Here is a 16,494-nt window from a genome sequence, read left to right on the forward strand (position 1 = left end):
TGGTGCCCTCTTCTGGCGTGCAGGCAGAACACTGTACACATGATAAACAAATACGTCTTTAAAAACAAAAACAAAAAACAAACCAACCCTCAATATATGAGAACTTAAGTGCTTTATATTCAGTTACTCCAGTAGTAAATGAAGAAAGCCCCGAGTGTGTGTGTGTGTGTGTGTGTGTGTGTGTGTGTGTGTGTGTGTGTGTGTGTGTGTGTTTAAAGAACAGCTTATGGATTTGGGAGGGAGTCTGGGAATCACGGGAGGAGCTGGAATGGGGAGGGGAGGAATGGAAATGATATAAACACACTACTCATGTGTAAAACTAAAAAACAAAAATTAAGTGAAAGAGAGGTGGGGTGGGGGGGAGACGAGGTTTGTGAGCAGGCCAGCCAGGCACCCAGTGCCACATGAACTTCTTCCCTGGAATGTCACCCTCCTGCCACTGACACCTAGATGCACTTTAAATCTTACTTCTTAGGAATTCTTTTCAAACCCCCTTCCAAATGCTGACTTCCTCCCTCATCTTTTGTGGACAACAGCTCCGCTGTATCTCTCAGAATCCTGGACTGCTCATCTCTGGATCTGTCTTTCCAGCAAAGTGCACACTCCAGAAGGTTGCAACACTGTCTTGCTCACACCTTGCTACGAGGGAAGTGTACTTTAAAAAAAAAATTATATATTCATTTTACATCCTGTTTGCAGCCCCTCCCCTCCATTTTCCCCTCTTCTTCCTCTCACAGAAGGGGATGGTCCCCCATGGGTCCCAAACCTCCCTGGTCCCCCATGGGTCCCAAACCTCCCTGGCACATTAAATTGCGGCAGAAGCAGGTGCATCGTCTTCCAAGGAAGCCAGACTAGGCAGCCCAGTTAGGGGAACAGGATCCATGGGGCAGTATCAGAGTCAGAGAGGCCTTCTCCAGTTGTTGAGGAGCCCACACGAAGACCAAGCTGCACATCTGTTCCATCTATGCAGGGGCCTAGGACCAGTCCATGCACTTTTCCACATCAGAAACAACAGGCTGCTTGGCCTAGCCACCTGGGCAACAGAGATGGGCTCTGGGGGGACCAGCATGCCTTATCGGTGCTGCTGCTGCATGTGCTACTGGGTTCGCACCAGGAACTCAAGAAATATGCCACTTTTTAGATGTTTATAACACATAGGCCTGATGCGTTTCTTTGCGTTCTCCTAACATTTCTGGGGTACGTGACAAAGTCTCACGCAACACACAGACCCAGGAGAGGATCAGACCAGCCTCCCTCCACCCAGACATCTGCTTTGATTACAGATTGTAGGCTTCGGTGTGGCCTACACTGGTCTCAACGCTTAACATGCACCAGACAGTTTGACTCTCACAGACCCCGTGGAGTGAGTCTAACTAGTAATCCCACTTCGTGGTTAAGAGGTGAACAAACTGGACATGATTACTGCAGTTGGTGTGACAAAGGCAGGCTTGGGCCCCAGCAGGGTGGCTCCATTGCCTCCTCTAATACTCCACAGTGATTCCAGAAGGTTCAGGAGGTGACAGGAGTGGAAGCCGAAGCTCTGTTCTCTTTTGCTTCCTGGTGGTGTGGGAGTTGGGGGGCTGTGAGGGGGGGCGCAGTGATTGAGTCACAGGACAAACAGAACTGTCTGCGTGACTTTCTCAACAATCTCAGGAATGGTACATAACTAGTACCAGGTTGGATTCATCAGAGGGAAGTTAATTCAGTGCACACAGTGGACGCCTGGGGCTTCAGGGTTTAATTCTGGCAGAGCAAGGTTCAGTGGACGCTGAGTTGACTGCTACCAGTACATTCAATCTAATAACAAATCCGCTTGGAGAGTAAAATATTACTGGTCCAAAGCAGCCAGGCTCAGAAAGACAAAAAAAAAAAAAAAAAAAAAAAAAAAAAAAAAAAAAAGGCAGCTCTGATGAAGTGAGGCTGCCTGGCTGGGGCATCAGTTATCAGGCGAATGTTAGGAAATAGAAGGAGCCTTTCATTCACCCCTGTAAGTGAGCTGACCTGTAAAACTGTCTCTAATGCACTGGGTCGTCACCTGTTCTACAGTGTGATGAGCCTTTTATCTCCTACTGGGGAACCCATTTGCTGCAGGCATTGCTATTTGTGTCTCTTTTCTGCTATTAAAACATTGTTGTATTAAATAATTTACTCCTGGCGATTGGCCTTCACTTTCATTAGGAAAAACATACCAGGCAAATCTCTTTTGCTGGAAAGTCAGCAAGAACTAGTTTGAGCCTAAGTGAAAGATTTACACACCCACAGGCACACTCACACATGCACACCTATTCCCTGCCCAGTTTCTACCTCCCATCCCAGGGCTCAGCCTCGGGGGGAAGGGGAGGGCTTGCTTACTGTTGGAGCTAACTGTCTTGTTGCGTACATCAACACCTGTGTCTCCTTCCTGTGGTGAAGACCAGTGTCATGGGGATGACTTCCCAAACCTTCCCAGTGCCTCCCATGCTCCAGGAGTGACAGTTCAGCCACTCCCTGTCACTCTTCTCACACAGGGATGCAGGCAAACAAAGCTGATGCTGCGCGGAAGCTGGGTGTATGGGTACCCCAGGTGACAGACTCGACGTCAACATGACTGGGATTTTTATTTTTTTTTAAATCAAGGTGAGGAGTACAGTTGTTAGATTGTTGGCCAGCCGTATTGATTCAGTTGTTTACATCAAGCTAAAACTGGGTTGTTAGATAGGAAATAAATTGAGTAGCGGAAATGATGTTTTATTTTATAGCTTCTCTGAGAAATGAAATAGGTTTAAAGCATTTTTAAAAGATGAGGGTAGTATGTGAAGTATGGTTTCATTTTTATGTTGACTTATCTTTTTTCATCTTTATTGAGGTATAACTGACACAAATTATATATTCAAGGTACACAAAGTAATGACTATGTACATATAGTGAGATAAGCATCATAAGCAGGCTACTTAACGAATCCATCGCTTCACACAGTTTCCCTTTTGTGTACCTGGTAACAATATGTAAGATGTACTCCTTAAAAGAATTTTGATCACGCAGTAATTGAACTAGGACTCCATGCTATAATTAAGTTCTAGCACGGTAAACCGTACCCAGTGCTTCCACTGCCCCCGTCCCTGGCATTCATCTTTCTATCTGGGCCTATGAGCTTCATGTTGTTAGATGCCCTCACACGGGTGAGACCACATGGCGCTGGCCTCACTTAGCTGTCTTCACTTAGCATGCTGTCTTTTGTATTCATCTATGCTGTAAGCTAATTTAAAGTGTAAGATGAAAAGGTTATTTCCAATTATGTTAATGGGAACTTTGTAAAAATTTATTTTTGGTGGTTCTGAGGATTGATTTCAGACCTCTGTTCTATGAGATGCTTCCTGTTTAAGCAATCTTTAAATTTTATATTATTTATGTGATACTAAAATTGCTACTCTGACTTCTAGTTATCTATGCATGCGTCCTATTTTTCTCTTTTAAACCATAAGCTCTGTGAGGCAAGGGCTGATGTCTGATTGATCTTACTACTATTTACAGTTAGGTCCTCAGACACTGAGTAAAATAATGGACAGGTTATTTAATATTGAAGAAAAGTGTAATTTATTTCCCCAGCCTGAGAGGTAGGATTGTTGGGGTCCGGCCCCCCGGAGATGCTGGCCTCCTCGTCACTCATTGATCACCTGAGCTAGTCAGCTTATCCACGACCCACCACTACTGTTCTCCTTTCCACAAGAATTTATAAAGTGCTAGGCATGGGAGGTAAGGCCATGGAGAAGGCATGCAGACCCCTGGCTGGGGAGAAGTTAAAATCTACTGGACACCCACCACATTTGACACTGTTCCATAAGAGAAGTTACCACAAAAGATACCGAGGCATCTGGGCACCTGCGGTGTGGCCAACTGGACTGACAGGTTCAACCCTCCCCACAACTCACCCCAGTTTCTGCCATACATAAGGTCTTTAAACCCACTTAGCCACCCACCCCCTACCCTGCAGCCAGCATGATGACCCCTATGTCCTGTCCCTCTGCCTCTACATGAGTTCTACGTTTGCTCTGCCCCTCCCTCTTAAGCAGCCATCTACGCGTCTATAACAAACTTCTCTCCACAGCTCACTCGATGTGGTCCATGTGTTTCAATCATTGAATTCACCAGAAGAGCCCAAAAGCCACTAGCTCTGGGAGGCATTGGTGGCCTCTAAGTTTCCTGGGACACTAGCCCCCGTCTAAGGAAAGCTCACCAGGAGCAAAAAAGGCATGTCATACTCTCTAGAACACCTTCGTAATCCTCTATCAACAAGATGTGCTCTGACGTAGACCAGGAAATAAGTTATCCTCCCTAGAAATATCCCAGCTCATCTTTGGACAGATGGATCTATTCTTTTATATAATTATGAATTAGAAAAAATATTTACATTACAGCAGTGACCAAAACCAGATTAAGGTTGTGACTTTACATTCTAATTGAAAAAGAAAAATACAAAACAAAGGATAAGTGATTAAGATGCTGTATAGTAATAAACACTAAGGGTAACATGTTGTAGTTGAGCTGACTGTCAACTTGACTGTGCTAGTGGCTGCCCACACAACTGGTTAAACATTACTCGGGAGAAGGGCCTGGATCTTTCTGGAACAAATTCCCACTCAACAGGGTAGACTGAGTGAAGGTCTGTCTTCACAGGGGCAGGTACATCAGCAGCATCCAATCCACTGAGGTCCTACATAAAGCAACAAGGCAGAGGAGGTGCAACATTCTCGCTTGACCCAGGATACACATTCTCTGTCCTTGGAAACAGGGTCCCTAAATCTTGGGCCTCTGGTCTCTAAGAATCACAGTATCCACACCCCTTCAGTTCTCAGGACTTGTGATTAGGGGTAGGAGTGAGAATGGCGCCACTGGCTCTCACGTTCGGAGCGTTAGACTCAGACTGACACACGTCACCAGCTTCTCTACGTCTTCAGAACACACACGGAAAATGACAGGACACCTAGACGCCCGCAGCCATGGGCCAGCTCTCATAATAACCTTCCTCAGGTGGTAATGGAGGACACTGGAGATGGAGCCAGTTGGTTCTGTTTCTCTAGAGAATCCCAATGCGGAACAAGTAAGCGTGGTAGTACAAGAGAGAGAAAGGTGAAATGTGTTATATGAAATAGTTAGAAAATCTCTCTCAGATGAAGCTGAAGGAGGGAGGAATGGCGGTACCTCAGGGAAAGAAGCGAGGCGGAGACAGCAGCAAATGTGGAGACAGTGAGATGGCCCAGGGCCGGGGACCACCTGCTGCGACTGCACATCAAAGCACTGTGCATCGACACCAAGTGGCTTCACAGCCCCTCTCTCCTCCACGCTCCAGTGTCTCCTTGCTTTTCTTACCCTCCACCACTAGCCCTACTTCCTACTTTTCAGAGGAAATATAGACAGGAAAGACTTAACGCTCTGGAGTGTTCCAGCTAACTTTCTTGCATCTTTGGACTCATCATGATGGAGGGTCCTCTGATCAGAAGGCTGCACCCCCCTTGGCACCCAGACCCTCTTTCTCCTGTTCAAAGAGCGGGCCCAACAATCTTCATTTTAGTTATGTATCAAATTTCCCCTCTGACTAGATTGGTCTTGTTAATACAGACATGTAGCTAATTTTTTCATTCTAAAAAAAAAAAATCTTCTCTTGATCCTTTAGTGACTGCTAATGTTTCTGTATCCTTTTATTTAAATATTAACCCCAATGTTATCAATTACTCTTAATTTTAATGTTTCTTCCTGTCCAAGCAGATTTCAACCAGGCTTTGACTATATAATTCTATGCAAATAGCTTCTGTTAAGGTCCTGAATGACAACCATCTTGTTAAACCAATGGCCAGATCATTTTACCTGAACCATAACCCACACCCAGACTACACATCTTCTAAAACAGGTTCTTAGCTCCACTCTGGAACATCAGACTCTTTCCCTGGTCCTCCCACGCAAATGGCTATTCCTTGGCCTTCTTCATGGAGTCTCAGTACTATAATATTTGATAGCTTGATTTGGTGGTTTGGTGGGGATTTGTTTTGTTTTGGGTGGATTTTTTTTTTGTTTCCATTTCTTTCCCTAGTCAAACTTGAAATTGTCCTTGATGCTGAGGCTTCCCAATGAATACTTATGATTTAGACTGGACCAATACAAATGCAGTGGATTATGACTGGACCCTGAATTACAGACGCATACAGTCAAGTATTTATCTAGGTCTCTGCTTAGATGTCTTGAAGGCAGCTCGATGTAAAAGTATAGTACTGGCCTCTGAGTTCCTTCAACACTCCTCCTTTAGCACTGCAGGGCCTCGGCCTGCGGTTACTCCTGACCGTCCCTCTGCTTTCAGTTTAGCTGATCAAGTGTCATATTCCAGCGGCTACTTCCCGCCAGACTTTCAACTACTTTGGTCTAAACTTACAATCTGTCCTGCTGTGAGGCTCAGTAGGGTTACAATGGCCATGCTGTCACCATCAGCATCCCTTTATAACCTAGGCATCCCCAAGCTAGTGTCGGGCCAGTGGTGGTGGTGTCCACCTAGCATGCAGGGGACTGAGGCGGGAGGAGCAAGAGTTCAAGGCTAGCCTAGGCGACAAGGGAGACCCTGTCTAGAAAGAGAGGGGAGAAAAACAAAAAACAAAAAACAAGCATCAGAACATTCCATTCCTGTTACCAAAATTCATTCAGTTATTTCCTGTTTCTCTCAAAGGAAAGCTCCAAGTCTTTGGCTTTCCATGACTTGATTCTGGCTATACTGGTGACATCAGAACACTCACTCCTTTATCTCCTGCTCAGACACTACTTTCTCAGTGAGTCTGAGCTTACTGCCTACTGAAAACAGCAAGCTCCTCCTATTTCCTACTCTTTCCACTATGACATAACCACTGTGACAGGAGCGACCCATCTCTTCTGCCTACTGCTCTATCCACGGCAGCAGACAGTTCCTGGCACATAAGAGTTCAATTTGCATTACTGAATAGGTAATGAGCAGATTTTAATATCACTTGCTTAAGCAAATACAAAATGGAATTCAAGTGAGCAAGGTGGAGTTTAATTTTAAGATGTGTATTATAGAATTCATTAGTAGAAGCAACTATATAAAAGAAATGTGATAATATAGAAGAAAAGGGGAAATATGCAGGAAATATGCCATTAAATAGACACTAGTAGGACTGACTTCGGTGAGAGCAGAGACAGTACATCCACAAACCCAGCAGAAATGCAAGGGCTATAATGCGAGATGCAGGCAAGCGAGGCTGCTGGCCTGTGTTTCTCATTTCCTTTCTGCGTTAGTTGGTATGAAGAAAGGCACTAGAGAAACGAGACGCTAAGATGAAAATGTGAAATGATTCTCCAGAATCGAAAAGGGACTGTGGCCGGGGGAAAGCAGACAGTTGTCAGGCGGACAGTTGTCGTGAACTCACAGAGGATGGCGCTGGCATGTTGAGGTACACCGGGAGGGCTGGGTACCAGTAGGACTGGTGACGTGTGGGCAACTGTGGAGTAGTAACAGGGATGAACAAGATTGCAGGTGTGGTCTGCAATGAAGGAATTATAGCCAGGGAACTCGGGGCTAAGGGAGATGAGACGTGAGCGGAGAGGGTTAACAGTAGGATGGGCACAGTCAGAGGCACTGAAAAATGACCGGGAAAGGAAACTAGCCATTAAGTGAGTTTGAAGAATGTTGGACCTGGGCATATACCATGCATGTGGGGAGCTACATTAGAGAGCTTCATTATGAAGGGTCTGCCTATTGGGGTGTAAGGAAGGTAAACTTGTTGGGGTTGGGGTCTGGAAGGTCAACTGTGTGAACCCTGAAAACAGTAGTGAGGAATCGCAACACAGGAGAAGCGAGCAGTGGAAAGCGGGTGACAGTCTGGGCCTGACAGAAGGACTTGGGGGTTACAGTTACAACATGGAGAGAGGGCAGACAGCGTAGACTTCTGCACGGACTCCAAAGGGAGTAGATGATTAGGTTAGAAAGCTGGGGAAGTGACCTGGAGCTAGGGACAGGGGTTAGGACAATGCTCTCCTCCTCGGCCAGGCTGAGCGGCAGGAACGGCTTCGGCTGAGATATGAATGGGGGCCAGGCTTCAGGTGCAGCGCGGCAGGGAAGGGGGTGTCCTGAGAGGCCAGTGCAGGGAACTGAGGTCTCACTAGCAAACTCGCACTCCTTGGAAACCGTGTTGGAATAGCAAGCAATTTCCACCTTTAAAGTATGCTAAGGTAATTTTTAGGGCTCATATTAGTTTGTTGGGTGCTGTAATAGCCCACAAGCTGGGCAGCTTAAACCAACGGAGGCACCACCTCATGGCTCTGGAGGCTGTGGGTCTGAAATCAAATGCAGCATGTTCCCTCAGAAATGTGTCTGGCACCATCCTCTGCCGAGTCTTCTGAAGACCGCTGGCGGTCCTTGCTGTGCCTCACTGGGAGAGGTGAGACTCTTAATTTCTGCCTCACTGTCACAAGGAGTTCACCCTGTGTGTCTCGGTCTCTTTGTTTTACGAGGACACTAATCACATTGGGTTAAGGGCTCCATGCTCTCCCTGGATGACCTTATCTGACTAATTACATTTGCAATGACTGTTTTCAAATATGGCCACTTTGGGGTGCCCTGGAAGCTAGGATGTTAACATACCTTGAGAATAACAACTCAGCTCATAAAAGGGGTGAGTAAAAAGAATATGGAATGTGTTTGTATTTTAAGTCTCTCAATTATTTGTCCAGCTCAGTAAATGAGACCCGGAACCCAAGTTTTTTGTAAATTCTCATTGAAAAATATACAGTAGTCCAGACAGACAGAAGGAATATGTCATGAACATGAACTAAAGGTCAAAGGTCAGGTAATGAGGGAGGAGCCCGCTGCTCACGGGGTGGGGGTGGACTGGAGGGGGTGGAGCTTCTCCGCAGAGGGGTCAGCGTGCCTTCCACTTAGTCTTAGAGTCTCGCTCCTCTAAACCCTTAAGGCAGATACAGTTCTCAAGCTCACAGTTCCGAGTGGAGGAAGCTTACGATGTGATGCTGACATGCTCACCAGTGAGAAAACGTCTTGTTATGATGTGCAGGAAGAAAGAACAGAAAAGAGGGGGCTGTGGAGATGGCTCAGGTTAGGAGCACTGAGGTCCTGAGTTCAATTCCCAGCAACCACATGGTGGTTCTCAGCCATCTGTAATGTGATCTGATGCCCTCTTCTGGCCTGCAGGTGTACATGAAGGCAGAGCACTGTATACATAATAAATAAACAAATCTTTAAAAAAAGAAAGAAAGAAAAAGGAAAAGAGAGAAAGATAAGGGGTGTGTGTGTCTCCTTTGGGTCTTTAATCAAAATAGGGCATGGGACAACCCAGGTCTCAGCCACCTAATTGTGGCTAAAACTCTGTCTCCACACTGTGTGTGTGTGTGTGTGTCTGTGTGTGTGTATGTGTGTGCGCGCGCGCGCGTGCACATGAATATACCCTCTGAGGCCAAAGGTCAACCTCAGAGTCTTTCCTGCTTCTTCTCCACCTTTTTTGTTTTGAGACAGGGTCTCTTTTTCATCTGTAAGCTCCCTCGTTTGGCTAGGTCAGTCGGCCATGAGCCCCGGCATGTCCTTTCTCCACACTGGGATTATAAGTGTGTGCCTCCACACATGGCTTTTTACATGGGTTACAAGTGTGTGCCTCCACACCTGGCTTTTTACATGGGCTACAAGTGTGCCCCGACACCTGGCTTTTTACAAGGGTTACAAGTGTGTGCCCCCACACCTGGCTTTTTGCATAGGTTATAAGTGTGTGACTCCACACCTGGCTTTTTACATGGCTTACAAATGTGTGCCTCCACACATGGCTTTTTACAGGGCTTACAAATGTGTGCCTCCACACATGGCTTTTTACATGGATTATAGGCATGTATCCACACTTGGCTTTTTGCATGGGTTACAGGTGTGTGCTTCCACACCTGACTTTTTACATGGGTTACAAGTGTGTGCCCCCCACACCTGGCTTTTTGCATGGGTTACAAGTGTGTGCCCCCCACACCTGGCTTTTTGCATGGGTTACAAGTGTGTGCTCCCACACCTGGCTTTTTGCATGGGTTACAAGTGTGTGCTCCCACACCTAGCTTTCTACATGAGTTCTGTCTGGGACTCACGCTCAGGTCATCCAGCTGCGTGACAGGCACCTAACCAGTGCGGTGTCCCCCACCCCCGAGCTCGTCTTCACTAAGTCACATGATTTTGTTAAGGTACAAGACCTCGGCTCCGCAGCCTATGGAGTGTGTGCTGGGTGCTGGGCTCAGTGACTGCCTTTGATTCTCAGACTAGCCTGGACTTCATACCCACACAGGGCTGTTTCTGGTAAGTTCCTCTTGGGATGGCAAATCTTGGCCCAAACCACTAATGGATGGTTCCAGTTCCTCGCATCGATGTGCAGGTAGGCCCACAGCAAGCCGTTTCTTCTGACGGCAAATGGTTTGCCTCACTGCACATTCGGCATTGCGGCAGCTCGAATGCACGAGGTTTGTTCTGCTGAGGGAAACCATCTGATGACTTTCCCGACCTTGGCAGGGTGGAGCCGGCATTTCAGAAGGCAAGGTGAGGCTGCGGCTTATTACTTGAAGGTAATGGCTTTCATGAAAGATGCAGAACCCAACTGTGTGATAGTATATCTAGCCCCTTCTCCTCCCTACACAGCTGGCAAGAAATGAAGTCCCTCACTCTATTACTCTAATTGAATTCCAACTTGGGTAATTATACTATAATTAAATAAATTTCCCCCATAGTTTTAATTCACTGACAAATAGTGCTAGTCAGACAGCTTCATTTCATTCCAGACACGCATCCCCACCACGCTTCCATGATAAGTGGAGTGATTTATATTTGGAAGATGTGTGTGTGTGTGTGTGTGGAAAAACTGCACAGTTCATAAAATATTTTAGGTATCATTTATGATTACATATGCTTTGCTCAGCATGAGATAACATTAATTTCTATTATGATCTCTCATCTAATTTCTCATATGCCTAGTGCCAAAGGAAATAAGACAGTTAATTAGCATTTCTTGTTTTCAGAACAACTTTTGTTGAGTTACCCAGTGGCCCGTATCTACTTGTAGTTTTGGCCTTTCCCCTCTTACAGCACCTTTTGCTGTCTTGGGAGATATAGGGCATTAGGTGTTTGTTTTCCATTTGACAAATGGGAACACCATGGCAGGATTCCCAATGCGAGAGAGTTGCGAGAAGCACCTGCTTTGTAATCTCAGCTGCCCGAGATCTACTAGTGTGAGGTGCTTTTTCTCAAAACCCACCCAACACTGGGTCACTATTAATCATTTCACTTTACTAAGAAAAAAAAAATAGTGATGAGTGGTACATGTGTGAGCCAGGCCTCAGGTCACTGGTTTATGATAATTGATGATTTATCCGGGAGTTGGAAGCCTAATCGTTAGGACCAGATGCTGCCCTTGGGCTGCAAGACTGTGGGGTCCTTTTGTCTCTCAGGGCTAATACTCTGGGCACTGCTGGGAGGCGGGGTGTGTCTCAAAATGTGATGCCAAGTTGTATAGAAGAATCCAGATTTTAGTGGCATTCTAAAGACTGACACTGAAGGTTTGAAGAAGGCTTTAGGGGAGTCTTTTCCCTCATGGTACGAGGATGCAAATGCATGGCCATTCGCATGCTAAGAAAGCCATCTACCAGTGAGTCACATCTGTAGTCCCGGGGATGGTATCTAACAAAACATAGCAATAAAAGGTTCGAAAGGTAGTATCAAAATACTCACGAAAAGCAGCAGCAGCACGGGAGTTACAACGATGCCCTGAAAGAAATGAGAGATAACGATTATCTGTTGGCCGTGAAAGGACACTTCTCCCCAGCCTGCTTCACACAATGAGGAGAGAAAGATGGCTCTACTACATCACACTAATGTCTCCTTCATGATTATTTATATAAGGCAACATTAAAATTACAACCACCCAATGCTCCTAAAACTTAACTTTCCTCTGTTTTAACCTAAAGTCCCCTCCCCATTGCTAATGTCCCACATGGGTGGAACCTGGTGGTTGGCAAGTCTTCTCATTCAAGGCTTGGGTAAAGCGCCCCTTTTTGAGAAAAGACAGGTGGTTTAGCCCCAGTTGGGGTCCTCTCCTGAGCACAGACCACGTCGGCTGTGATGAATGAGATGCCAGGGTTTTGTAATGTGAACCGATCTTCCCTAGGAAATGAGCTGCGATCTCAAAACTCATTTCACTTGATTAGACTCAGTGTCTCCAAGGTAGAAGGAAAGTCTTTGATCTAATTCAGCCACACAGGACCACCTCAGTCCCTCTGCCTCCCCCAGGCAGAGAGGAGCAAAAGATTTGTTTTCTTCGATGACAGGGAACAGTTTGAGGCTGTTGTCAATGAGGCAGGATACAAGCTTTTAGCTTTCCTTTAAAAGTGCGCGTCTGGGTTGGGAGTTAACATGACAGGTTTCACTTGAGAACACCAGATGAGGATGATGTGTCTCTTAGTTCTTCCTGTATTTCTCAAAGCTTCGTTGTGATTTACACAAGAAAAAGCATTTCATATTTTTATTAATGCACTCTGCTTGAGAGTTTGAAAGTTTATAGTCTGAATGTGTGTGTGTGTGAGAGAGAGAGGGAGAGAGAGAGAGAGAGAGAGAGAGAGAGAGAGAGAGAGAGAGAGAGAGAGAGAAGGAGGAGGAGGAGGAGATGCAGAAAGAGGGACAGAGAGACCCAATGCTGTCTTTATCACTGATAAAAGTTCTTTTTGGTATTTACAAGGACATCTTTAGTCTCTGCAGTTACTACACAGTTGTGAATATAGGACAAGAGACTTATACTAGATGAACAATGTTTGTTTATTTGTTTTTTAGTTTATACTCATGTGAATATCCTTATACAAACTTGTTTTATTATTGAATAATAGAATGAATGCTGTTTATTATGCAAATTTAAGCAAATGGCAAGGGGAAACAGCAGTTTAATCTAAAGGCCATACTTTCTAAATCTCCCCATTACAGCATGCATTGCAGCTTGTCAATTCTATGGGAGCAAGTTCTCTCTAGCACAGTTTGCCCAAAGACAAAATAATTTTACCCTAGAAAGGCTACTGCCCATGGCTAAGGGTGGAGCTCAGAGGCACAGCGCCTGACTTGAAGGCACAAGGCTCTGAGTTTGAGCTCTAGCACTTTAATAATAACAAAAATAGTAGCTAGACTAATAAAGCATTTACTTTATGTGTGCATGTGTACACATCTACCTCGAGGTGTGGGTGGAGCTGAGGGGACAACTTAGAGAAGTCCATTCTGTTCTTCCACCATGTAGGTCCTGGGGCGCAAGCTTTGCAGCCCTAACCCTAACCCTGCCTGCTAAGCCTTATCACCAGCCTGAAAGGCTGCTTTGTCCTTTAGTGATTTGGGATATATGTAAAATTTGGGTAGAATTCCAAGCCATACAAAGCAACATACAAATGAAAAGTATCTGGCTGCTGAGCCATTCAATTTCATGTCAAGTTTTAGAAATGCTCCTTCATGATGGATTCATGGTGAGTCCAACATGGCGGCTGTGTTTCAACAGCTATTAGCTCAGTAGGGCTTGTTGGTCTAGGGACAAAGTTCCGTGCAGAGTGAGCTGTTAGGCTAAATATTCTGATGGAATTTACCTTTGGGAGATTTTATGGTGGGTGTTTTGCTGAGGTTGGGGAATTAACAGAAAGTAATCTGGCAGGAGAGTGGGCTAGCCCAGAAGGTAGAGGCATCCTAAAGCCATAAGAGGTTGAGCAGAGAATTACAGATGTGTGAAGTGGGGCAGGCAGAGGCCAGTTCACCTAACGCCTCAGGCCTGGGCTCAGTCCTATCAGCAATAGCAAACTACCCAGCTCTGATGAGTTAATAGTAAATAGTTTAGCACATGGAATATGCATTTGAATTGGCTTATAACCTAACTAGTTTTTAACCTGTGTCCATTGATTCAGCCACACACAAACAAAATAAAACAGACACTTGCATCCCGCCCATTATGTTTTGTCCTCAGCACGAGCAGTATTTCTGAGAAACAAGCATGACACCTGTGATGGGACAAAAGTTTCTACCGAGGAGAAAGGCTGAGCACTGTCCCCCTGGTGACATCTGTCCTGTACTGGACTTGATGCACACAGGGCCTGCGGCGCAGTGTTCCTCCTGATGCCCATTTCGTTTTTCTTTAGACTAAGCAGATGCCAACAGGATTAGTAAGAACCTACATACTACTAATGTGATTTTGCCTCAGCACATTCATGTACGTTTTAAAATGTGACCCTTTCCCCCTGAAGGGATTAAGTTACAATGTAGTTCTCTTCCCTAAGTAAGGAAGGAAGGGTTCTGAAAAGCCAAGCCAACCCAAGGTCACATAGCAAAGATGGCAGAAGTTGGGTATGAGGTAGCATCATCCAATTCTAAATTCACTGGTCAATGGAAGGAAAATCTCACCACCAGCACCACGTTTTACAGAATTTCAACATAACACACATGTAGTGATTGCCATACAGCTTTTGACCCCAGCTGATAAATGACTCCCTGATATGATCATTCTGGAAGCAGAACACAGAAAGATACAGGGTTCTCTATGTAGATACTTCAAATATGTAGCAACCTATACAGTAAGTTCTTAGCTTTCTACCAAGAACTAACAACATTTAGTTCCGAGGTATTAAAAATATGCTGGTGAATAGGATATACCTTATAATTCAGGTTTGAATATTTCTCATTATTTATCAATAATTGCTGTTCAGGTTCATTAACTGCAACTGGGCTACTAGATGATGCTGAAAGCTCTTTTTCAGTTATATTAGGGACCAAGTCTTCTCCAGTGCCACTGGTTGTGATATGAGCAAAATTAAATTTGGGTGAAGCCATCATATTTATTACTAAACTTATTACAGACCATATTCATAAAGCACTCCTGTCAGATACTGTGCTAAAGACTTTATGTCTATTATTTCACGAAATCCTCACACCTACTACATGATCCCTGCACTGTAATTATCCTTATATGCAAGGTAAGAAGCTGGACCTTAAACATAGTGAGTGAACTGGGGGACATCTCTCTCCTTAACGTCAGAGCCCACTCTTTTGAATGATGATTATACAATCTTTCAGGGCTGCACAAGGTGGCTCAGGGCAAAGGTCTTGGCTATCTGGTGACGTAGGCCTTGTGACCCGAGTTCAGCGGCTGGACCCATGCACAGGTGAGAGGAGACATCCAGCTCTACAGAAGGTGTCCACTGACCTCCACATGGTCACTGAGGCCCCTACCTTCGCAAATGAAAGATACATTAAATTAAAAAGTAGTTGTTGTGATAAATATGAAGCCATTTCTTTGGAGTTCTATTTTAAGGGTTAAATCATTGAGGAGCTTATACCCAGTGTGTCTTTTGATGACATGAAACAAATGGCAGAGTGAGCCGCTGTGTGACGTGGCTAATACAACCCTTTAAAGCTCAGGTTTTGGAAACATCAGTGGGAAAGGTGGAGGTGTACTCAAAATTTAAATGGTAACAGCAATAAATACTAAAGGCCAGAAAGTCAAATAGACAGGGGGTTTACTAAAGTCTCCATGTGATTTCCTTGCTCTTTCCCAAGTAACTCCTCAGCGGTGAAAAGCCATGGCACTCGCAGCAGGAGCTGCTGTCCCTTTTGAAGGGCCAGGGCCATGCCACAGTCTCTTGCAGCTGGTGTCAGGTAACGCTTTCTCACTGCAACACTTGGAGATCTCAAGCCTGAAATTTTTCCCAAAAATCCATTTACACCTCTGATGTGAGTCACTGCGTCGTGAGCAGTGGTGCCTGTGGTGCAAGGGAAGAGAGTGGCAGGTCTGGTGCTGACATGCAGACATATGCAACCGTAACAGCAACAGGATTGTAAAGTGTCTCTCTCAGCAACGGGGCTCAGAAAAGACAGTACTGGAGTGAACTTCTCATTGTATTTTTAATAGAAAAACTTATGAAGAGATTTTTGCTGTAACAGCTATAGTGATCTCAGAGTTACTGGTATCTGAGGCCAGACTCCAGGGTACTGCATAACTTGAGTGAGTGCATGCGTGTGCATACGTGTGAGTGTACACACACACATACACACACACACACACACACACGCGCGCGCGCGCGCGCGCGCGACAAAAGGCCAGCAGCTTTGGAAAGGCTCTTGGGACCACTTGGTCCAGCCCTCAGCCGCCTACATCCTCACAAGTGATGTCAAGGCCTGGCTAAGAGGGGAAACGCTGTCTTAAACTAACCCCAAACAATCAACACTTCTGTCTGTCCTCCCTTGCAGCAGTTTAAGGGACGTCCCACCTTCCTCCCTTGCCCTGTTGCATGTTGTGTGGCATAACTAGACTCCTGGCCTCTTTAGCACCTTCCTCTGGTGATACTTTAGAAGTAACGCTGCTGTTAGTGTTAAATCTCCCCCCAATTTCGGAGTCCTTGGCTCCTCCTCCTCTTCTTCCTAGGCCAGACTTGAGCCTTCTTCTAAATGTACCCTCACCAAGATGCATTTGGACCCAC

The 16,494-nt window shown here is 45.4% G+C and overlaps 1 protein-coding gene across 3 annotated transcripts in view; it reads right to left on the reverse strand.

The window, feature by feature from the left end:
* SLC10A7 (solute carrier family 10 member 7) overlaps positions 1-16,494 on the reverse strand; it is a 229,376-nt gene that overhangs the window by 54,675 nt on the left and 158,207 nt on the right. For all 3 annotated transcript variants that reach the window (XM_084757534.1, XM_084757533.1, XM_084757535.1), the window contains one exon: positions 11,735-11,770. In XM_084757534.1, coding sequence (XP_084613660.1) covers positions 11,735-11,770 — 36 coding nt within the window. The remainder of the gene's footprint in view (positions 1-11,734; positions 11,771-16,494) is intronic.

The sequence above is a fragment of the Acomys minous genome, assembly GCF_964271855.1.
Source record: "Acomys minous genome assembly, chromosome: 14".
In the NCBI taxonomy this organism is placed as follows: domain Eukaryota; kingdom Metazoa; phylum Chordata; class Mammalia; order Rodentia; family Muridae; genus Acomys; species Acomys minous.